The following is a 24999-nucleotide window of genomic DNA, read 5'->3' as shown; positions in this document are numbered from 1 at the left end:
CATGGCTAGCTCGCAGCAGCATTAGATGGAAATATGGTCTTCCTTCTGGGAACCCACACACATTTTCTCACTAAGCCATGTTTTGGCTTAGAGTTACATGAAAACTTGGCTATAATGATAAAAGGAGCATAGATAGAACCATCTTATTGTCTGGGTATGTAACTTCATGGCTATTTGTAAACTGGCTCTGGGGATGGAGTTTTTTATTCTTCCATGGTGAGGCCACCAACATTCTCAAGCTAAGCATGTCTAGGTCTGGTCAGTGCCCGACAACCACATGCAATGCCCCTTGTGTTCTATGAAGGAAGGTAGGCAGGATATAAATGGAAGAAAATGAATAGTAAAATAAAAATTGCAAGTTGGAAGGGACTGTTGCACGGAGGCAGTGGCGTCCGAAAGCCCTGCAGTGTAGCTCATTTTGTTGCATGACCAAGAACTTACTATCAGTTGGCCAAGTTTCCAGCGAGTTCTTTGTCCTGTTCAGTACAATGTCCTTAATTCATGCTTCAAACATCTGGCTAGCAAGTATCATAAAGCAATGTGGGTGTGGTGTGGGTGGGTGTCTATTTTATGAATCTGCAAAGAATTTCACAGCATTTTAAAACAACAATTTTAAAACAGAATTTAAAATATCAAGATTTTAGTCCTCAAGCACAGGCTGTTTGTCTTTACAGTCTGGGAGATAAGAAACAGACATCATTGAAGGATCAAAGGGGCTTGGATTCTGCTTGGTGTCCTAGAGTTTAGAATAATATACAGAAGTATCTTGAGGCTCTGAAAGAAGCAGTTTCTGTATCTGCCACTCTACACTAAGCCACATTTGCTGTTGGCAACTGCAGCCATCTCATGGGAGCTTCCTTATCTGAAATAACTATGTAGGCAGAACCTTCTTGTTACAGGAACACAGTACCAGTCAGTTCGGAACTACTGCTTCAGTGGATCATAGCCTTTTCATGCTGTCCCACTGAACATGTGGTGTGTGGGTACAGGGCTGGATCAACCGTTAAGTATAAAAAGGCATGTGCTTAGGGCATCAAGGGAGGGGGGGGGAGGCACCACAGAAATTCTCCATTGCCGTATTTTTAACTTTAATGGTCACAAATTGCTCAGCTGAGTGTTCATTTTCTCAGTTGAAGTATATTAGAAATCCTAACAGAACAACTATGCATCAAGTCAGGCTGGATGCCTTATCTCTGCTAAGTATAGAAGCAGATGTGTTATGTAAGATTAGTTTGAATGATCTGATCAAAGGCTTTGCAGTAAGAAAAAGTGGGAGAATTTTTTTCCAAATATAAATAAAGTGGAAGTATACAAAAATAAACATCATTTTCCCTCTTACTAGGTTTTGTTGCATTTTGAAAAATAAAATTTTATTTTACAGTTTTATTATTGTTTATATTTTGAATTAGGTATTATTGAATTAGCGATGTGGGTGGTGCTGTGGGTTAAACCACAGAGCCTAGGGCTTGCCGATCAGAAGGTCGGCGGTTCGAATCCCCGCAACGGGGTGAGCTCCCGTTGCTTGGTCCCTGCTCCTGCCAACCTAGCAGTTTGAAAGCACGCAGTGCAAGTAGATAAATAGGTACTGCTCCAGTGGGAAGGTAAACGGCGTTTCCGTGCGCTGCTCTGGTTCCCCAGAAGAGGCTTAGTCATGCTGGCCACATGACCTGGAAGCTGTATGCAAGCTCCCTCGGCCAGTAATGCGAGATGAGCGCTGCAACCCCAGAGTCGTCCACGACTGGACCTAACGGCAGGGGTCCCTTTACCTTTATTATTGAATTAGATTATATTAGCGTTCCCCTAGGCACTAAAATATTTTAAGTGCTTAGGACCTCTAAAGGTCTTAATCCAGCCCTGTGTGGGTAGGTGCCTAAAACAGGTACCAAAATGTGTACAGATGTGTGTGCATAGGGACTTTCCATGCTAGAGCAAAGGGAATGCATGAAGAGCTCATGCTTGCCAGGAAACCTGGAGAAAGGCTTCTTAGACATAAAACGAGGCCACATGCAGGGATATCTCCCTGTAGTTTGGGCACCTCCTCTAATGACACACTGAGATAATAAAACAGTAGTAAAATAATAGCCCTGTGCAAATGACAATCAAGGAGGTAGGAGCTAGAGAGTAGGAGGTGCAGGTGGCTATGCTCCCCAACTTTCCATGTTCTGGTGGGCTTCTTTGCACCATGCAAGGTTGGGAGATGGGGCCCACAAGTGCAGCCCCACTCCTCTTCATGCCATGACGGCCATCTGCACAGGGCTAAAGAAATGGATATGGAAAAACATTAGTGTCTTTTCTGTTCTCATGAGAGTTCACTTAATTGTTCACTGAATTCTGAGACGTTCCTAGAAGCATTTGCACACTGTTGTCACAAAAGGTGGCCTTTTATATTAACCAGAAATCATCTCCTAAACCACTCGGTCTTGTTTCAGTTTGTTGATTTATTCTAAATGTTTTCCTACTTAACCCACTGGAACAGTGATTTAATTCCTCTCTCTCAATAAATAAACTTCAAGTACAACTGGGTGGATTTTTTTTATTTATTTTGCAAAATCCTGCAAGCAAGTATCAACAAAAGAGCACTTAGGTTGGGGGCGTGGAATGCCAGAGGGGTTCTGTCAACATCTCTCCAGAGGATACAACTCAGCACTGCTATTTCATCTCCTCCTGAAATGTAGAGGGCCTTTTTCCAGCGCTCAAGCAATTGAGACTAATGCCTCCTTTCCAGATAACACAATTAACAAATGCCAAGCACTAAAACATAAAAACACAACGGATCTTGGAGAGGCTTCGCAGGAGTTTCCTTTTCTCTTTGACACAATACAGGATCAAGCTAGAAGTGTCACAAAGGCAATCAATGTGCACTTTTTGCTGTACATAAAACAGCCAAGGGGGAGCCTCAGCAACCATGGGTGGGAAATGGGGAGTTTAACTCTCTTTTTTCTGTATCGCCATCCTGACAAAAATGTCCTCTCTGATGTGTCTGTCTGTCTGCATTTTAACGGGAGCCACTGGGAGCTCCCCTTGAAATGCAAACAGCTGTTTCAGAGAGGAGATTTTTTGTTGTTGTTGGGCTCCTGGCATAAACAGGGAGGCTGTGTTCACACACTCCCCTTTAGCACTGTAAACTCACTGAGTTTCCGTTGCTGGGCTTTTAACCCATGTTCACAGGACTATTATCCAAAATGCACGTGTGCCCTGTTCTTTGTTACAAGCTGCTACTGTTTGATGTGCTGTTTCTCAAACCAGCTTCACACCTAGTGGTCTCTAGCCAAGGTGCGAACACTTTTGCCCAGGATAAAGACATCCCCACTCAGTCCACGTTCCCTGGTGTGAACACAAACAGAAACGAAATAAAGCCGGGCTCATGTGAACAGCTAAGAAAGAAAGAAAATGCTGTGGGAAAATAACTTCACGGTTATGTGAACCCAGTCAAAGTTAATTTCTCCCACAATACACACTCCTGAGGCTGCTTAGAATCGCCCTTGGTTGCTGTTTACATACATATATGTAATTAAATGCATGTTAATTGCATTTATGAAATTAATGCCACGTCTAGTTTGGCCCACATCGTTATTGATATCATCAAAAGCTACATACAGGATGGACCATGTATAAAAAAGTATGATGAAAAATATAGCCTGAATTCCTCTTAATATGAAATGCTACTGCAGAAGCAAACAATAACAGAAGCCTCCAGTATAAAACAAGATATTTCCCATGCCTGCCTCATCGTTCTAGAATTTTGGCTTAATTTCCCCCCAGATCCTCTCTGCATAATTCTGTGCTGAATAATCCTTTTATTTGCATAGCTACCTTCAGCTCCAAAAGAGCTGAACTCCTTTTGCTGAAGATGGAAAGAGGGAGATAAATTAGGAGAGACTGATTGTACAGGACATATATACAGTGCCTTCTAAATCGTAATCAGTTGTTTATTGGTTGGCAAACAAATTTCACTATTACAACAAATATTAGTAATGAGGTCATTCAACTTGGCGACCATACAAAATGCATCATAAATAAAAAAAAGTAGAATCTGTGCTGCTAATTTACCCCCTGGGAAGGCCTACATTACTTTAAATCTTGTCAAATAAATACATTTCCTGTTAGGAAGGGTTTTTATTTAAAACCACTTAAAAATAGGGTTTTATATTTTCTTTTTTAAATATTTGCTATGAATCAGTCTTTTTTTTTTTTTTTGCTTTTCACCACTGCAGTACAAGTTCCTAGTTTGGGGACTAGACTTTGACTCCTGCAGAGGTATTGCAGTCACATGCAGAAGCCCCATTATTTCTCTAATAATATCCAGACTCCTAAGGAAGGTACCCTCTGAAGGTCTGTTGCCACAAATGCAGCATCTCAATCGATTGTGCACTGTAAACATAAAGGTTTGTCCAGTTTTCCAATTTGAGAAAGGTCTTGTTGGCAAATTTATAGACTGAATAATGAAATAAAGTGTGTCGGAAAATATATATAATATTTATATATATATTCATATATCTCAGGCTACTGAAGTGTGGGTGTGACTGAACTGAGAGATAAAAAGATCTTTATAAAGTGAATTACTTTATTTTACCCAGTGAGTTCTTTTTAATGGAAAAATGGCCAAAAAAGGATATATGAAAAATCTTGCTCCTACTGGTAGACAAACTTGCAAGACCAGCACAACAGAAAAAAGTTTGTTTTGTTTTTCCACTACATTAACAGGGACGCAAGTTCTGGCGGAACAAAAAGCAGACTATATGTGCAATGCTAGTATCTGTACATTACATAGGAATTGTTCCATTTTTTTTCTGCCATTAGAATTATCATCAGTTAATACAGCAAAACATAAAAATATGCCGTGTAGCATACAATTACAGACTCCCTTTCTATTTCATTAGGTTTTGTTTGCTCCACAGCTAAGTGAGCTGCGGTTAAATCAAGTGGTGAGAGACCAAAAAACTATTATGTGATACAGATTCAGAATAAACAGTTTCGCTATTTTTGCTTCTGTTTTGTGCAGCACTCCAATCTAGATGCATTGTTGCTAGTTGTTTCAAATGGCCTTTTGTAAATCAGGTCCTTGGTAATAAGAGAAAGAGAGCACCCAAAGATGCTTAAACAAACACAGTATAATTTGAGAAGGCCACACAGTGGACCATTTCCTGGTGCATCCCTTTAATTAGCATACTGAAGTCTTTCTTAGGTGGGGCAACAGGGGCCGGGGTGGGGTGGGGTGAGAGAATCACAGCAGTTAGCATTCTTCCTGGGTGGGCCTACAAATTCCATTAAAAAGGTATGAGAATTGTTTGTTGTTTAGAACAGCATGAAGTAGGAGGACACACAATATTACCACCGCTTTGATTTAACTCCAAACAGTAATCCAGGTGTGGGGCGGGGGCGGGGGGGCATTTGTTTTGTTAAAATGTTTGCTTAATGTTCTATAGACTAGTGACCAAGTGAGCTGGTCCTTTGGAGGTTTCTTCTGACGGGGTCCCATCCTTGTTTGGTGGGACTATAAATCCATCACTGCTGCCTCGCCCCAACTGGTAATAAGTATGTAGCTGCTGGACATGGTTTCTGGAGCCCAGGTTTGGCATGCTCTTGTAGTACACGTCATCAGCATCACCACTTTTGGCTGGCGGGGGGTCGGTCTGAGTGCTGGTGGTGATGCTTTCTGCGGCGGGCATGCCGGCCAGAGCAGGCATACTAGTATAAAGAGAGTCCCTTTTGGGGGACTGGAGATCTTCTGTGTGCTCATTGGTTAGCAAAGGGAAAAAACTCTCGCTGTTGTCTTGCGGAATCCGTCGCCTGCTGTAATGGTGAGGCTGGTGGTTCTCTGCAGAGTAAACCCTCGGGGGTAACAATGGCGCATCTGATTCCTCGTGGATGAGTTCCAAGCCCAGGGACTCTTCTTGGTTGAAGGAGGTGGCGTCATCGAGAACGATGGCATCCTCCTCACTCCCGCTGCCTAGGTTGTTGACGAATTTGTTCACCAGATTCCTGTTCTGTTCGTTAGAGCACTCATGGTTGTTCAGGTAGGAAGGTATATAATTGGAAGTGAGTTCTTTCAGGATCTTCTTCTCTAAGGCAGTCTCACTGTGGTTATAGCTACGGTCAATTATTTGCACACAGTTGCTCAGGTACTCGCTGCTGGCAATGCTGTAGCTATTGCCGTGGTTACCATTCAGTGGTAGAGTATCCATGACACTTGTATCCCTGGCATTGTTCAGAAGCCCCTCTGAAAAATATCACACAAGAAAGGTTGACTTGTACCAAAAGGTATATATGCATGTGGGTCTTGCTCTAAATGCCTAGCGACCTAAGGAGCAATGCTATACTATTTTACTACATCATACAATAACCGTGCAAAAAGGAGAGAGTGGGAGAGAAAAAAAGAAAGAAAGGAGAAGGAAAGAAAAAGGAATACATAACTTGTTGGGTTTGGGGGGCAAGGAAAACAGTTTGAATTAAGTCAGGTGTGGCATCGCCTTGCTTGACTCAAAATTACTTTTGAGAAAATTATTGATTTAGTACAGAATGTAGAGCCTGAGAAAGTGCTTTTTGGAGGGAGGGTGTAAACATAAAATACAAATCACCAGGATAAAATTCAGCTTCTCATGCTCAGCAACCATACTGGGGTTAACTGAGTTGCCCAGATGGGGAATGGTCGCAGCTCAGTGCTAGAGCATCTGCTTTCCTGGTGAAGCTCTCAGCTCTCTGGCTCCTCCAGATACAGCTGGGACATACCCCAGTCTGAAGTTCTGCAGAGCTGCTGTCAGTCAGTGTAGATAGTATTGTAGACAGGCCAATGGCCTGACTTGATATTCCAGCTTCCTAGGTTTCTATCAATTACCGATTTAACTTTGTCTCTAGTTTGTTTGTTTCTGCATATAATAAATTATTTTGAATGAAAACTTTTATACCCCTGAAACATATTTGCAAGCTGTGGCAGAACTAATGTGTTGCAAGATGACTGCTATCTAATTGCTTGTTATTGCTGTTCAAGTTAAATCAAAGAAGATTTAAGTAATACAATTGCATCACAAGTTTATTGTATTGCTTTAAGAGTGAAGGTTGACAAGGCACCAAGGAACTTGATAAGATCTCTTACTGCTTTTGATTTATTTATTTACTGAAATTATACCCAACCCTTTCTCCCCAAAGCAGCCACATGCAGGTGGGCGGATCAGTCTTGGGGACTGATTTTAAATCATTTCTTCCACACACATTTCCTGTGTTAAACCACTCAGAGAGCTGCTAGTTTACCTACCGGTATATAGTTTTCCTTGGAGGGCAATAAATCAAGGGGAGGGGAATGAATTTGAGAACACAGCCCAGAGTAAGGTTTAAAGAAGCCTGCTCCCATGGCCACCTTCCCAGTCTTAAACTGGAGGTCTCCTAGCTGCTTTGAACAAAAATACAATAACCTGTGAGAGATCTGATCATGAATCTCTTGGCATTTCAGCTACTTTGGCCCTAAAAAGTAGTAGTGCTATTATTATTATTATTATTATTATTATTATTATTATTATTATTATTATTATTCCTTCCCAGCAGCAACTATTGCCACAATTCAGATGCATAGCAATCGTAACTAGTCCAAACAAAATGATGTGTCATACAGTTGCCTGTTTATTCAGAAGTAAGCCCCACTGTTTTCAATGGGTCATTTCTGCAAGTGTGTCTAGGACTGTAGCCAATTAAGAAAGTGGGATCTATTTCCAAGTAAACAGGCCCTGGATTGAGCTGTGTGGTTGCAATCCTTAGTGTAGTTAGAAGAAAGCAGGTCCCATCGAACTCAGTGGGATTTCTTTATTTTTATTTTTAAATAACTGTGCCTGGGATTATGCTGCATGCAAATGAACATCTGACATCTCAAGATTGTAAAAACGGGACTGTTGGGGCGTCTTGTAATGCAACAAGGCTGGCATTAGTAGACATTGCTATTCCACTCCCCAAGTTAATTCTAATTTTGCTGTTTCTGTTTGATAGATATTAATGAACTGCAACTATCATTTCATTGTAATACTGAAAACAGCTTGTTGAAGTTGATATATTTTGTAATGAATTCTTTTTCAGTTTTGTGGTGCTGCATTTTTATAATAATTATAAGCTACTTTGGGCATAATCCACCATGGAAAAGTGGCATATAAATAAAACTGAACATCTGTTATGCAAGTTTTGTTTTGTTTTTTAAAGGAAAGATTCAGCATGCACTTTACAATATTAATTCTTAAAATGGCCTGGAATTAATGAGCTTGCATAACCAAACTTCATAATCAATTGTGAATGATATACAGTGGTACCCCGCAAGACGAATGCCTCGCACAACGAAAAACTCGCTAGACGAAAGGCATTCACTAACGAAAGGGTGACTCGCAAGACGAATTTTTCTATGGTCATGCTTCGCAAGACGAAATTTTCAATGCATTCCTATGGGAATTAAATTCCTATGCATTCCTATGGTCGTGCTTCACAAGACGAATTTTTCGCAATACGAAGCGACTCGCGGAACGAATTAATTTCGTCTTGCGAGGTACCACTGTATTGAAAGCTGCCTTGAAAGGGCCTGACCCTAAAAGACTTCCTATGCATACATAATAAGGCTACAATCCTATAATTACTTACCTGAGATAAAGTCCCATTGATTCAGCAAGTCTTATGTCATAATAAACATGGACAGGATCAAGCCTGTTAGTCACCTTAGACTAGTTGCGACTGCTATATATAGTATTGTGTTTAATAGCTGCATTTGTGAATGTGTCATTTTATTTTTGCTGCAACTTCTTGAAGCAACACAATAAAACTGATGGTTTAATATCTTATTTTGGAAGATTTAACACTGACTTCTGTTGGGTTTTGCATTTAATATATTCTTTTTGGTGCTTGTTTCACTACTGGTAGGTCTGTATAATATCGATGTTCCAAGGCTTCATCAGAATCTACATGCAATAAATTAGACATACCCACTGCCGAGGAATAAGAAACCTTTGTTGTACAAATTTCTAATACATATCATGTATTGGTAAAATTATACATTTTCATACTTTTATTAAGGACTGTAATTAAAACTGGGCCTGATCCCCCCCCCCCCGAGTACCGAAATAGTTGGTGGGAAGTTCTTCTACAGGCAACTCAGGGAGCTAATTCTGTGAAAAGAAAATCCAAATCTCAAACTGTCTTCTTGGTGCGAAGTTGTAGGAGCTCAGGGAATCTGAGCATTTTCCTTTGTCAATCTGCCTTTAAGCTTTGCTATTCAGGTGGGTGTTAAAACGAAAGAGCAACTGGAGGAGAGTAGTGCCAATGAGCCTTCAAAGTGTTTTACAAACCGGACTGGGTTGCAATAACTGCTTTAAGCCTCATGTGTGGAAAATGCTCTTAAGGCACATTCCAATGGCAGCTTTCTGCTTACAATTTCATGCTGCAGCACATGGCTGTCAATGTGGCAAGAGGCCCCAGGGGAAAGAAGGAATCTCTTTCACCCAGCTTTGGCAATATAAAGGCTACCATTTCCCCTTCCCTTTATTCCTTCGCTTTTGCCTTACCCATGAGTTCCAATTAGTGCTTGGGAGAGATGGGTATAGCTGCCGGTGTTCATATTTTTTCAATGGGAGATGTGCTGTTGTTTCTTTGCTCCAGCATGTTCTGTTGCAACCTGGCACATTTCAGCTGAGCACAAAGTAAGCTAAATACCCGGTAGCCTACAAAAGCTTGCTCCTTAAGGATGTAACATCCTGCAATCAGGACTTACACCACGCCCTACAGCTGTGCACATGCAAGATCCTCCCTCCCTTCTTTTCCTTTATTAACATTAAGCATGAGTAAGAGTTATTTGAAGCTAAAAGAACTAGCCCACTGCTTTGTAAACTTCAATTGGTCCTGTTCAAGGCATTAGACTGCGGCAGCCTGCACAACTTAAGAGACAGTTGGGTCGGAAGTGTCGAAAGAGCAATTGCACTGGGGCCATATGGGTGAGATGCTCTATGGGAGACAATAAGTCAGACATCAGATGCTGGTGATCCACCTGGGCTTCCTTAATTAATATTGTAATCCTTTTGACACACACAAAACATGAGACAGGATTAATGCTTTCACATGGCTCTTCCTGTTAGTTCAGCTGCTGCTGCCAGAGACAGCAGACAAGGCTGAACCAACACTGCCGGATTAGAAAAGCAATTTGTTGACAAATTGTTGGCCATTCATATCAGCAAGAAAAACCTTTTATACACTGTTAGTGTACCTTCTGAAAATACTGAATTCAGTCTGCATCTGTGAGGCAGAACTGCCAGGATGTGTGCTTAGGATTGCAGTTTGGCATTTCTCTGAATTGAAATTTCTCCAAAAGGTCATTTTTATTTTGATATTTAGGTATTTACCAGATGTACATCAAATCTGTGTTTCAGACAGAGAGAGAAAAAAAACTCATGGGTAAAAATAGAACGACCATCACAGATGAAGAATGGAGCCATTTATTTTCACAGTATAAATCTCTATCCATCACCGACAGTATTTGAGGGGCAAAACAAGAGGTAGTTGCAAAATCTCGAGAGTGGTCACAGCTCTGCATTAAGACATGGTTCCTTCTTTCTTCTGCTAAGAAGAAAGAATTATTAGCTGCAATATTGTTTTTTAAAGGAAAATAAATCAATTTTCAATTGCTTTGCATTGAAAATGTTCAGCTCTCGTTAAAGATGCCACAGGAACATGAGAAAACAGTATGACTTTGCAGACAAAAAGTGTTTTTAACATAAAATAAATTTCATTCTCACACACAATTACACAAAACTTAAAACACACTGGATGAAAGACAAAATGAAAAAATAGACACAACAGAAGCATCTAATCTCTATCAATATTTATAAAATATGGCTTATTATTTTTGATTTCTGCATTGTGAGAGATGAACTGTTTTAAATATCTACATCATTGATATATGATGCATTAAAAAGTGAACTAAAAAAAATTACATTTGATATGCAATGTTTAGCTTTACTCCCATACTTGTCTCTCTGTAGGGCTCTAAACGACAGCATGAAGAAAAGGAAAGAAAAAACAACAAGTAAGCTTACAGCGACAATAGGAGGAATATGGTTCAAAAGCAAATTGATGATATGCAGAAAAAGTGTTAACAGAAAGCATTTCAACTTTTGAAGCAAATGACATTACATTGCATGGATTAGATATACCTGCTTGATGTATTAGTCATAACATGTTTTATTCACAATGATAGATGTTTTGGTTTTATAAACCCCGCCCTCAAGATTTTTAAAAGCAAAATCAAATCTGAAAATCACCATACACTAGCTATGCCAGTAAATATCCAAGGCTATTTCCTGAGTTTTCAAACAAGTGCTTTTACTTACTGTTAATTATGGCACCTATCGCTTGCTTGCATGTTAAAATGCTTGCCTACTTGTCTATGTGAGCACTGCATTACTATTGTAAACTTTTTCTTTTCATTCACAGCATTCAAAGTACTGGTACTCTTATAATGAACACTAGCATTGTGAGGAACATTTCAAAAGAGTTGTCAAGCTTTTCTAGGCCCCAGTACAGAGCCCAGCGCAACCAGAACACTCCTTGAGCTAGTGTGGAATTTTCTGTGAAAACTACAGTTAATAGGTGAATATGAATATTTTTGATGAATACAAAATGGACCCTTCAGAAATGTTCAAGTTTCAAGATAATTTTATCGCCAACCTTTTCCCCTGGGGGACTCCACACTCTTAGACCTCTGCTCTACAGGTACTTACCCAACCAAATCCATATTCAGCCCAAAGCGAGTCAGGCTTTGCTTCAGCCCAGCCTAGAACCATTAAGAGTCCCATGACTTTCTGAATTCTGCACTTCTAAGGGAACAAGGGTGAGGCTAAAGTATGATTCTTCCTTCAGTTGCTTAATTCATACAGGAAATGCCTTTCCTTCCATAACAGCAACTTCTAAGGCCCATTTCACAAGTTCAATTTGCAATGCAGTACTTGCCTGGAAGCAGAACTGAGCGGTGCCAATCCACATGGGAATTTACTTGTGCAAAGCTGCTGCTTCTCATTTGTGCCAGAAACAGTCAGCTCCTAATTACCGGTATTATGCTGGTGTGGTTGAAATCAGCACAGCTACTTAGATAACCACTAAACAGGACAAATAAAAAAGCCCATAGGGACTCACCATGTTAACATCTTCATGTATGTGGAAAGCCAACATATTAGGGAGATTTACTAGCTTTGATGGAGCAGGGAGATTGAAATTTAGGTCCAAGTTTAATTGTGTTAGCATCTGTCAGTGCGGGTTCCAGGTTTGGGAAGGCCCTAGGGTAAGATGGCCTGCCTCTGTGAGTAAGTCTATCTCTTCCTCACCAACAGGAGTGCCATCTTGGTCCCACGATTGTGGGTGCCCGGGGCCATGAATGCCATCCAGCATTGCAGCATGCCCGGCCCTGTTGCCAAAATTTGTGGATGCCTGGCCCCTTGGATGGGGAATTTTGTGGGGGCTCGGGCATCCAGGACCCCAGGGAGCCGGCACCTATGCTCACTGACATCCCTTCTGCCCATTCTGCCGTGAAGCACAGTGCAGAGTGCGGTAAGAATGCCGCTCTGTCTCCACACTCTAGGCCACTACTTGAATGCTTAGATGGGGCAAGCATTCCAACAAGGAGAGAAAGCACCTGGCCCTGGAGGCACTAAGGGTGGACAGTGGACCCCCCAGCTTTGGCAGGTGCACAGCAATGTCTACTTCTGGTACTGCCCTGATCCCTAAATACAGATGCCAGAGAGCCCATTTGGAAAACTTTGGACTTCAACTCCCATCATCCTTGAACATTGGTCATGATATGCTGGGGCTGATGGGATTGAGAATTTAAAAACAACTTGAAGGCCACAATGCTGTCACGAGCAATTATAGCTATACGACATGGCTGGATTATTCCAAAACAGTTTCCCATGTGGAATAGCATCTGCAGGGTTTTATTTTCAAATGGCAGTCCTGACGCAAGTGAAAAGGACAACTGAGAGAGAGGGCATGTCCCACCATGAGGCCTACTATTGTTCCAGAAAAGAAGTATCTGCCCTCCTTCTGCTTGGGACAACTATTTTAAAGGCCAGGTATGAATGAAGTTACTTATTTATGATATATGTTAAACTGCCCCAGAAAATAAGATCTCTGTACTGCATGTAGTATACCAGTTGGGTGTCATCTTGTGAACACTTCTATGTCCAGAGATAAAACTCTGCAGAGTCTTTCAGATGGATGTAGTTAGTTTGAAAAACCTTAGGTAGACAAGTCTGGATTTCTGGCCACTTAGCATCACTAGTGGCATGTGTTTCCAGTGTGCATCTTGGCTTGCATCCTAAGTAGTGAAGGTGTAGGAGACTTGTGCAAGGAGATATTCAACCTCCTGCATTCCTCCACCAGCTGCTTCATGAGGATGTAGTACTGCCTGATTTGGGCAATCTCCTCTTACTCCAGCTGCTCCTCCCCTCCCCATCTCCCAACCCTCCAGGGAGGCTTCTTTTTTTAAATAAAGCGGGGGTGGGGGTATCATAATGAATGGAAAACTCCCCATGCATGAATTTACTTCTGCTCATTAGGAAACAAACCATTAATATAGCCTCAAATCCTTGTATTTTAGTTTTTAAGTCTAGTTCTCACATGTAGAAAACATAATGGACACACACATATAGAATGAGGACTATAGCCCATGCCACTTTTAAAATATATATATTTCAGGTATCCCAGAAGAAGAAGAAGAAGAAGAAGAAGAAGAAGAAGAAGAAGAAGAAGAAGAAGGAACAGCCCGAGGCAAAAGGAGTAGAATTTGTGCAGAGCAATGAAGATGGAGAGGATGAAACTGATTCCTACAAATGTTTAAATGCCCAGAGTGCTGGAACTTGCAAGTAATGGGAAGGATCATCAGTAAGTTATTTATTTTTGCAGACATATTTACCTTGCTTTTTCAAACAAGTTCCCAGGGCAGCTGCTTTTATCTGACAGGATAGGGTTGCCAAAACAACTAAAGACACTGGCAAGTACTAAATTTGTGTACCTCTTTAGCAGTGATTGTTATAAGATGTACCCATGGAGACAACTCTCAAAAGAATATCTCTGCCAGAAACGTAAGACAACTGCTCATGCTGTAGGGGTGAAGACTCTCAGCCACTTGTTCAGTTACAAATACCACTTCATCAGAAGGCAGGTAATGGGAATGGGAATAGAAGCTAGTTGAAAGTTTCATGCACATCATCTTTTTGAAGGCCACATTTAATGGAACATATGTTAAATACCAGATATATTGAATTTCAAATACCTATATGTTTGAAGACTCAGTTCTTCAAATATCAAGTGTACCCAAGTGATATGTATAATGTGTGCATTATGTGTTTGTCTTTGAACCGCATTACAGCACAAACTGTACACATAAGTATTTAACTGAAGTATGAGAATGCAGCAAACACAATCCAAAGACAAAACAAAAAATAAAAAAAATCCTTCCAGTAGCATCTTAGAGACCAACTAAGTTTGTTCTTGGTATGAGCTTCCGTGCGCATGCACACTTCTTCAGATACCATGAAAGCTCATACCAAGAACAAACTTAGTTGGTCTCTAAGGTGCTACTGGAAGGATTTTTTTAAAAAAATTTTAAAATTTGTTTTGACTATGGCAGACCAACACGGCTACCAACCTGTAATAATCCAAAGAGTTAAGGACCCCATTGCATGGTGCTTTCCCCACCTTAATGTATGAACTAAATCCCCACCCCTCCCATTTATGCTCTTGGAAGGACTTACAGGGTTTTGGAAAGCCCTTTGGCTTGTTTCATAGAATCACAGAATTGTAGAATTGGAAGGAACTCCCAAGGATCATCTGGTCCAACCTCCTGCAATGCAAGAATCCACAGCTGTCCCTGGGTGGGCTCAAACCACCAACCTTCTGGTTAACAGCCAGATGCTTAAAAGCTTAAAGCAGACTCAGAGGCAACAGTTGGACCACCTTACATTTGGTTGCAACTTTTCCCACCCTCACAAGGTTTCTTCAGAATTTCAACTGAAAAATTCTCATGGAAATGGAACAGACTTACCTGGTAAGTCTAGAACTGAGCCAATACACCCACCATTAGCTGATTGTTTTCCTTTCCATCTTTCTAGTCAGGCTAATAAGCTCTTCTTTCAAGGGCTGCCAATCTTTAGGCATTTGTCAACTGTGTCCTGTCATGTACAGCAATGACCCCTTTTACTACTTACAAGCTAGCAAGGAAGGCCCAGCAGTTATACTATATGCCTGTAGGAATGAATTTCATCCTCTCCACCTTCATTGCTCTACAAAAGTTCTACTCATTCTGCCTCAGTCATCTAATAATTAGTTATACCTGAAATAAATATACATATACTTTAAAATATGACAGAGTTATGAAACGAAACCCCTCTTTTGCAATAAATATCCAGACTTTTGCCTGCCTTGACTAGGAAAGATATGCAGGAAAAGCCTATCTTTTCACATTTTTAGTGTGAAAGGCAGAAGGGCATTTGCCTGTACATGCTTAATATCCTCACAATCAGAAACCCTGTTGAAAAAATGTTTTAAAAGCAAGAAGGAATACTGAGAATATGCAAGGTATTACTGTTTCTTGATTAAGACAAACAAAAATCTGATGGAGAATGCATTATGTATGATCACCCCACCCTCCCCAATGATTACATTGGAATGCAGTTTCAGAACAACCAGAAGCATTATGTACAAGACCTTTCTAGTTTGTTTGTTTTTAAGCACATAATGGAGCTTGTCCTTTATTTCAGGCTATTTTGAAAATGCACACAAAGGACCTGTTTTATTTCCTTATTGACGTGTATTGAACCAAAGTTCCTGTTGCTTTGTGGGCCTAGGCACAGTGAGCTCAGATTTCAGGGGCGTGAAGGTAGCAGTAATGACAGGACAACAATCTGGGATTCAAATGGCCACAATTTTTATTGATTTCAGATGTAAGTAGGCTTTGGCATAGGCACCAGGCATGTATCCTAAATCAGCCTAGCTTGGTTGCTGGCTGATTGCTCCATTAGTGTTGATTCTGGCCCTGAATATGGCGACCAAATAATTCTACAGCAAGGTCATGCAAGCACTGTCCACATAACTTCGGAGAATGCAAAGACATACAGGGTGGGTGGGTGGGACAACCGTTGCCAACTGCGCTGCCCACTTGCAGCACAGCCGTAATATATGACCTGGAGGCGGATCTGCATGGAAACAGGCTCCTCCAGGTCAGCCTGCAGATCAATGCCTCCTAGACTGGCCCTGACTGGCCCCTTTCAATTCAAAATTTGGGTGGGAAGTCCCTGAAATCTCTGCAACCATCTGAAGCAGAAGGTGCTGCAAGGGGTTGCACAGCAGAGAATTCCCTCTGCTGCTGCCAGAGCAGCCTTTTTGGTCTTAATGTTTTCCTCACCATAGACAGAACACCACATTTCTCCACAATTTTAGGGCTTCAGTTTTGGTTTTACTTACCGGTATTTCATTATTTAGATTTAGAGTCCATGATGTCCTGAGAGCTTTCCCTGTTTCTTTCTTAATTTCCAAGTGCCTCCTTCTCTATGGATGTGTAAAAAGCTAATGCATTGTCCAAGTCTTCTGTGGCAGGAGTGTGACGTAAAGGTAAAGGGACCCCTTACCGTTAGGTCCAGTCGCGGACGACTCTGGGGTTGTGGCGCTCATCTCGTTCTATAGGCTGAGGGAGCCAGCGTTTGTCCGCAGACAGTTTCTGGGTCATGTGGCCAACATGACTAAGCCACTTCTGGCGAACCAGAGCAGTGCATGGAAACGCCGTTTACCTTCCCGCTGGAGCAGTACCTATTTATCTACTTGCACTTTGACGTGCTTTCGAACTGCTAGGTTGGCAGGAGCAGGGACTGAATAATGGGAGCTCACCCCATCTTGGGGATTCAAACAGCCAACCTTCTGATCGACAAGCTCTAAGCTCTGTGGTTTAACCCACAGCACCACCCACGTCCCTCTTTTTCTTCTTTGCAGCATCTCCATATGGGAGAGAGGCTTTCTCCTTCATGCCAGGAGCACTTCTTCTGGTGCTGTCAGGGGAAGTTCCCTCGGTTGGGTCACTGTTCTAAAACCAAATGCTTCATGTAGACTCTAAGGTAGAGTCTGCCACAAAAGGTGAATAAGTATAAATCCTAGGGGTGGAATTTAAATCTCGCTATTGCTAACGTTCCTTCTCCGCAAGCGTATCAGCTTGCCAGACAGAACCAACCCCCATCCCTTCTGTGCTGTTCTGGGGCTTCTTCCAAACCACCCACCCCCCAAGCCAGGGGCAGGAGAGAGGGGGAAGCCCCATTGTGAAAGTGGAAGCCTGAAACCAGAAGATCAAACTTCAGTATTTGCAAGTCATGTAAATTTGAAACATGGGGTATATTATAAATTCACAAATTTATAATAAAAAACAAAACACATATTATACCAAGGACTGTAAGACTAAGCCACCTCCCTAGGACAAGATACCTTGCATCGGAAGTACCCCAAAATGTGCAAGCTTGTCTTAAATATCTCAAAGGAGCTCTCACTATGTCCTCCAGCAGTTTAATCTATTGTTCACCTGCCGTTAACAGTTCAGAAATTTTTCCTGAAGTTCAACTTAAGATTTCCTATCTGGACTTGCAAAGCTTTATTTGCCCACCTTCCAGTAGAGCAGGATTGTCCAAACTTTTTTCAAAGAGGGCCAGATTTGATAAAGTGAACATGTGTGAGGGCCGACCAAAGTTGTTGACCTTTTTTTAGGATTGAAGTTGAATGAGCTTCTTTTTTGGATTTCCCTCCAAAGTTGTTGACCTGTTTTAAGGTTGAAGTTGTTGATCTTCTTTTAGAATTTTACCCCAGGAAATAAACTGCCACAGGGGCTGGATTAGAATGGCTGATGGGCCGGATTAAACCCCTGGGCCGGACTTTGGACATGCCAGTGGTAGAGAGTGTGAAATACCGGTAAGTGTTGCCTCTGCTTTTCTAAGCATTTTTTTTTTCATTTTGCTAAGACCAATGTGAAGGGGGAGGGGTCATTCTAACCCCGTACCCTGATATACTCAGGGAGACTGGCAAGAGTAGCCAGCCATGTTGTACCCCTGACATCACCAAGGTGAAGCCCGAGGGCCAAGCTAGACACATAATTGGAAATCATGTCAAAATGGCTTTTTAAAATGTTACAGCGCTAGTGGTGGGTTCATTAGGACTGCAGTGCATGGGGAGAGGAGGATAAAAACACACACATGAGTTTCTATGGCAGTTTTGGAAAATATATAAAGCGGAGGGGTAAAATACCCTAATTGAGCAACCTATTGCAAAGCTTAAACACCCTTCCCTCCCCAGCTGCAGGCATAACAAATATCACCACCACCACTTTCCTGCACTGACATTAGTACTGGGGGAAATCTCCTAGTATTTTTTTTTAATGGAGGAGCTTTCTAATGGCATGTTTGGAATCATGTCTAGTTTGGTGCTAAGCTACTCCTGATGAGTGATAACCTGTTTCCCTAGCAAGGACAGAGAGATGCAAGCTGATAGTCTATCTCATGGGTAGGCAAACTAAGGCGCAGGGGCTGGATTTGTCCAAATCGCCTTCTCAATCTGGCCCATGGACAGTCCGGGAATCAGCATGTTTTTACATGAGTAGAATGTGTCCTTTTATTTAAAATGCATCTCTGGGTTATTTGTGGGGCCTGCCTGGTGTTTTTATATTAGATTGTGTGCTTTTATTTAAAATGCATCTCTGGATTATTTGTGGGGCATAGGAATTCGTTCATTTTCTCTCTCCAAAATATAGTCCAGCCCCCCACAAGGTCTGAGGGACAGTGGACCGGCCCCCTGCTGAAAAAGTTTGCTGACCCCTGGTCTATCTTCACTTCAAGGGCTGCTATAGTCTTGTTAGTGCCCTGCCCCACACCTCACCAATCTCAGATAAGATAGAGCTCCCAGACACCTTCTCATTGTTACGATTTCTGGTGCCATTTCCCACACCCATGCTGGTCATTCTATTGAAGTAGTCTTAAAAGAACAAAATATATAGCAGACATAGCCAAATGGAATAAATCAAAGCAAAACAAACCCTGCTCATGAAAAGGGGAAAGAAAGAAACACACCGGCTCAATAACCAATCGGGAAAAGCAGGAAACATTCCTTCCTGGCCTCCCATACAAAGCAATGAGCCAAAGCCCTTGATGCTTCTCTGCCCCAAAGGAAATGGCTGGACTGCACTGCTTTCCTGCCAAGTCCTGCTAGCTGCTAGGGTGGGAAACAGACTACGGAAAACTTTGTTCCCATTTGCAGGCATCCCTCCACTTGCTCGCGATCAACTTGCATGTGACTGTGTGTACACGTGGCACCAGGAAATAATTAAATATTTTTTACGCTGCTCAGCCTCCCTGCCTAACAGCTGACACATGGGGTTAGTGCTGCTGCTGCAGCAGATTTCTAGCACATTCTCCAGCTGGCCCTAGAGCTTCAATTTCAGTTGTGGATATTTTTGGTACAGTATTTTTGATCTGGACTGCAGAAAGGGTTTTAAAAGATGTTAAGAGGGTGTTCCCCACTTACGCGATTTTCACTTACATGTGTGGGGTGCTGGAACATAACCCCTGCATAAGTGTGTGTGTGTGTGGGGGGGTGTCATCTGTACTGCTCACAGCCTACAGTTTCTTTCCTCATCCCACAGGCTTTGCTGTGGTAGCAAGAGGCATTTGCTCCTTGCTACCACGGGAAGAAGCAGCCAACGATAAATGAGATTAAAGAAGCCAAAATTCCCCTGCTACTTTTCCTGAACAGCTGTGCCCACTTGATTCCACAGGAGATTTCACTACCAATGCTGTAATTTCCAAGTTTTGGAAATAATTCTCCTACTCAGGCACAGAAAAACGACACTCTTTTGGTACAAAACGTATCCTGTTGACCAGTGTCACCCATTATATCATCTCAAATTCTTCTCACAAGGGTTGTAGTTTAATCACTTATTTAAAGAATGGCAGCAAAACATTTTAATTCTTCTTGCCCACGATAAAGCTTTTACATTTTTCCATACTGAGCTTTGTTCTGCTGCTAACTGTCCAGCTCTTCCTCTTGAAAACAATGGAGGCTTTAGCTTATCTCCACACTGTGTACACAGAGCTCCCTAGAGCTTGTAGTCCTGGATTACCTTAACATCTCAGAGCACCATTGTATGGAACCTGTTACATTCTTTTTTTCTAACCTTGCAACGTTTAAAGTATGCTTTTTAAAAGTAAATGCATACAGATATCTTGATGGCTTTTTCTAGTCCATAATTCTTTCTTTTTCTCTTATAAAAATAAAATTGTGGAATAAATTCCATTTCTGAAAAAGCGCTGTGTGTGTGTGTGTGTGTGTGCTACCTGTTTGCTAAACTAGCTTGTTTCTAAATCCCTAAGCTTACCTTGAAAGAAGTTGAGGTTTTGGGTGCTTTCAGATGCGATGACACCTGAAAAGTGCCTGCTTTACTGCTGCCCAAGGCTCCAACGGAACCTTACTTTTGGGAAGCTAGAGGCAACAGGTGGTATTCAACTAAGGACTCAACTACCTGTACATCGGTAAAGATAAAGCGCTTTATATGCATTACAACTCCGTGACACCAGATGGCGCTGTGGAGTCCCGTTTTTCGCCAATGGGATTTCCCTATATGAAGCATTTAACTGAATCATTTCTTTCATGTGTCTAGATCCAACCTAAGTTTCACTCAGAGCAAACCCATCAAAATTAATGAACACGACTAAGCATTGCCCTCTCTCTAGGAACTTCACTACTTCCCAGTTTTGATTGGCTATGTGGCAACATGACATCATCACATTGCACAGGCAATGCACCATTATGATTACCTAAAGAAGAATGAATCTAAGAACACAAAATGGCACAGGAACAGGGAGGGACAGTGACAGAGACAATCATGAAGGGTTTTCTCCAAAGGAGGTTTTCACACCAACCCACCCTTAATGTCTACTCAAAATTTATCATGAGAATAAAGCATATTCTTCAATGAATTTTGACAGACTGGATAATTAGAAAATATGCATAATAAAAATGACACGAAATGTCTGTTGATTCAGAAAGGTTCCTGAGGTTTCTGTTACCTTTCTGCAGTTTACTGGATTGTATCAGTTAGAATTAACAGAAATAGTTGAAGCAGCTTTTTAATCTTTTAAATTGCCTGTTCTTTTACTTAAACAAGAATGGAAAACAAGATGTGATCCATCTTGTTCTAGCAGCCAGTATGCTTTTTCTGGTCTAACCTTGCTGCTTAACTTTCACACAGGCTAACAGTGATGGAGATGAGAGAAGGGAAGAGAAGGAGGTCCGTATAGAGGTGGTGGTGGGGGAGAGAGAATATGCTTATTTCAGTATGTAGACCTGGAATATGAGAGAACATGCATATGGTTTTTGGGTACAACCCACTGAGACACACACACACCTCTAGCAAACTATACTCTTCCTCTTGGCCAATTCATATTGCCACAGACTTTGTTAGATACATGTGTGGTGAAGTGATCTCCTGAGCATTTCATACTCCCACATATCCCCAAATGGCAATGGAACAAATCAGGGTCTGTTCGTCTTCTCAGATGACTACTGTTTCATGAATCTATTCAACCTGTGTAGACTAAAACCCAGCATGGATTACAAATAATAAGCTGGAAAATGATTGCGTAAGTCATGCCAAGCTGATCTGGGCTGCAGCAGTGCCCTTGAGATCCTACGCAGTTTTCTCATGGTTCATTACTTTATCAGTTCTATCATTCAAAATAAACTGCCATGACGCCTAGCCCGACAGCTGCTTTGTGAGTAATTCAGCTCACCCATGGCCACAGAGCCAAAAAGGAAAGATGGTTTGTGGAATAATGTGTAAAGAATTTTAGCTGAGTTTTGTCAGGCTGCAGGTCAGGTTAGTATGGGCCAGATTTCAGTGATATCTAATAAGTGTAATGGCTCACTACTCTTACCTCATCAGATAACATTTTATACATGATAACAAACTGACAAAATCCTCGACTCTGTTCAAGGTAAAGCTGCAAAGCATATTGAGGCAAGCTATCAAATGCCAATGGTTAGCATAGACTTCCATTTTCCTGTAGCACTGAAATGTATTTGCATATGAAATAGATGGGTGTGAAACAATGTGACATAAAATAAGCAACTGCTTTGTTCAAAAAGTTTACAATTCTCATCAGTGATTAAAATGGAACAAACAGTAACACTGTTCACTTTGTTTCCAGGGACTGTGTGCTGTTTTTATTTATGATTTGTGTTCTAGTTAAAAACAGAGAGTATGGCCAATGAGATCAATGTAGTATGGTGCAAATCAATGTAGAGGAAACTCTGGCATAGATAATGATATTTGAAATGAAAGATCTTGTCAAAGTGCTGGAGGCAGGCGAAGTTGAACGCAGGTCCCTATGAAGTCAATGGGATGAGACAGTCAAGACTTGAGCTCTGCTGTGAAATCTGTGTAACTAACTTAGCTTGGTTCTCACCCATAGAGTCTAATAATTTAAAAAAATCGTATCTTGCCATAGCCACCAGAGAACATTTGTGCATCAGAAATGAAATTTTATTTCTTCCAGTTTCATGGGAGATACAGAAATCTCAATATTATTATCCAGTATGGAAAGTTACTTTTTGAGACTAAAAGGTAAATTTTGAAATGATTAATGCTTTATATTAAGAAAAAAAAAATATTTCACTGTTTATGATGGGTAAGTACCAGAGCAGTTTATGTGCTATATTAGCATTTTAATGTAACTAAATGTATTGTTTATATGAATAAAAAGTGCTATATGGAATTTTTTTCAAAAGAATATCAAATAAAATTTCATCTCTAGGAATGAAAAGCTAATAAGACCATTCAGCATTTCATACTAGAAGGCTATATAATCCAAAGAGGTGCTGTTTACACCTGTATTATCTTTGTGTAAAGAGATTGTTATGGCCAAAATCTCAGATAGTCATGTCAGACAAACTTCCCTGGCTTTACTGGTAAGATCTTTGCATTCTTATGCTAACTTCTTTGATTGCAGAATTCTACTTGATCCATCTGGAATGATACGCTGTGACTTCAAGTCCTACTAAAGATGACTGCACTTAAGTCCTATTAAAACCAGCAGAACAAATTTGTTGTGACTACAGTAAGTCTCACTTATTTCAATGAGGATTAAACCAACTACCGGTAAGTAGTTGGCCTGGGGCTTTTATTACTACTGCTAAATAACTAACTGCTGCTACTGCTGTTGTTTTTAAACAACAGTTGGGGGTATATTCTTTACTAGCCCAATCCTGCTCTGAATTTCAAAACTCAACAATAGCGTTGGCGTTTTTAGCATTAAAAGGCTATTTTGATATCACTTACCTTGGACACTGCTCCTGTTTCTCAAATGAATGTTTGACAAACAGATACACAAGAGATAAATGGATACAAGTGACCAAACACAACACTGAAAATATTAAAACAAAAGGTCATACACATCTGAATAGATCTGACTGATGGGTGTCTTTCAAAATTAATTTAGATCCTTTCAAGAAAAAAGCCTGGGAAAAATGGGAAAATGTTCTGAAATGGGTGGGGAAATAATTATTTGTGCTCAAAAATAAAGGGGAGGAAAGAATAAGAAAGAAAGAAGAAAATGTGCCTATAAAAGCCACATAAAATGGGACTCTCACTAGAAAAATGAGAGAAACTCCACCACACCTGGTGTGTTGTACATGCTGATAGAAGGGTTGTTATAGACGGCCGATTCCCCGAGCAATGTGTTATAAGGGTTGTTAGTGCCATGAGGACGAAGGAGAGCATTGGTTATAAGATGGTTAGCCATGGCTCCTGGAGCAGCCCAATAGAAAGACAGAGAAAAAAAAGCAAAAAAAGGTCAATCAGGCAAATATGATTAAAAAAAGAAAACATTCAGACTGACAATAATTTCAACAGTCCCGATTAAAAGCAGCCAGCTACTTCGACTGGGAAGATAAATGCCACCAAAGCACAGATGTCACTGAGAATGCAAACAAAAAAGGATGGAAAGGGATGCTAAACCAACCATTCAGGATGTCCCCAACCAACTGCTCAGAGTGTAAATGGAAGAGACACTCAGCATGTTTGCCACATAAAAAAAGAAGATGATCACTCTAAAGGAAAGGCCAAACAAATATAATGAGCGTAACTTAAAATAAAATGGCACATTTAACACCCTCTAACATGAGTCATGAGTTTCTTCCAGATTTTGGGCTCTACTGCTACACTCCCAATACAGACTGCTCTTTATTCACATTTGGAAGAGTTTACTGACAACACAACAAATAATGTTTCTATATATAAAGTAATGTGATATGATTCATCTTTACTTTTACAAGAAGGGGGGTCACCCCTGGGACAGGATGTACCCTTAGAAAGCACTTTGTAATGATAGACAATGTAAAATTCAGATGTATACAATACTGTGAGTCAATAATTAGATATTATGGTATCCCCTTCCCATTTACAGTTCCTTGTTTTTTTTACAAACACAACCTTCAAACTGTTAAGTGGCCAAATCAATGTTCATTTGCCATGCCAGAATGTTAGGTCGGGGTGAGGGGATCTAGACCCTTGATATAAAGTCCACTAGTACGGAAGTTCTTTATAGTGTAATTCACAAAGACCAAGAATAGCAAAAGAAATAAGTCTATATAAACTAGTGTTAAAAGAAGATTGATATGAACAAGGGAAGTACAGAAATAAGGATCCTGCTGAAATCAGCCACAGGTCCCATAGGGATGGTAAAAAATTCTAGAGAGGATTTACAGACAGAGATGGAGAGAATATAGTTTCTCAAGTACATCATTTTTTTTCTGTCTGGGCAGCAAGGAGTGATATAAAAAGACTAGGAAGAATTGCTGAAAAACTGTGATAATGAAAAACTGTGGTAATGAAAAACTGTGGTAATGAAAGAGGACTATTTTTCTTGTGTTGGTACCCACAAAAATAATACAGGGACATTTGCAACAATT

At 40.9% G+C, this 24999-nt stretch overlaps 1 protein-coding gene across 25 annotated transcripts in view; it reads right to left on the bottom strand.

The window, feature by feature from the left end:
- Positions 1-24999, bottom strand: part of ADGRL3 (adhesion G protein-coupled receptor L3) — a 337100-nt gene that overhangs the window by 18508 nt on the left and 293593 nt on the right. For 7 of the 25 annotated variants that reach the window (XM_033172823.1, XM_033172827.1, XM_033172824.1 and 4 more), the window contains 3 exons: positions 23708-23836; positions 10984-11001; positions 2520-6220 (listed from right to left, as the gene is read on the bottom strand). The exons of 2 other annotated variants lie outside the window; for them this stretch is intronic. In XM_033172823.1, the coding sequence (XP_033028714.1) occupies positions 5421-6220; positions 10984-11001; positions 23708-23836 (947 nt within the window). In that variant the 3' untranslated portion in view covers positions 2520-5420. 16 more of the 25 variants (XM_033172831.1, XM_033172832.1, XM_033172833.1 and 13 more) reach the window with 9 other exon arrangements.

The sequence above is a fragment of the Lacerta agilis genome, chromosome 16, assembly GCF_009819535.1.
Source record: "Lacerta agilis isolate rLacAgi1 chromosome 16, rLacAgi1.pri, whole genome shotgun sequence".
In the NCBI taxonomy this organism is placed as follows: Eukaryota; Metazoa; Chordata; class Lepidosauria; order Squamata; family Lacertidae; genus Lacerta; species Lacerta agilis.
Note: the sequence above shows the minus strand (reverse complement) of the source record. Positions and strands in the feature narration are given on the sequence as shown.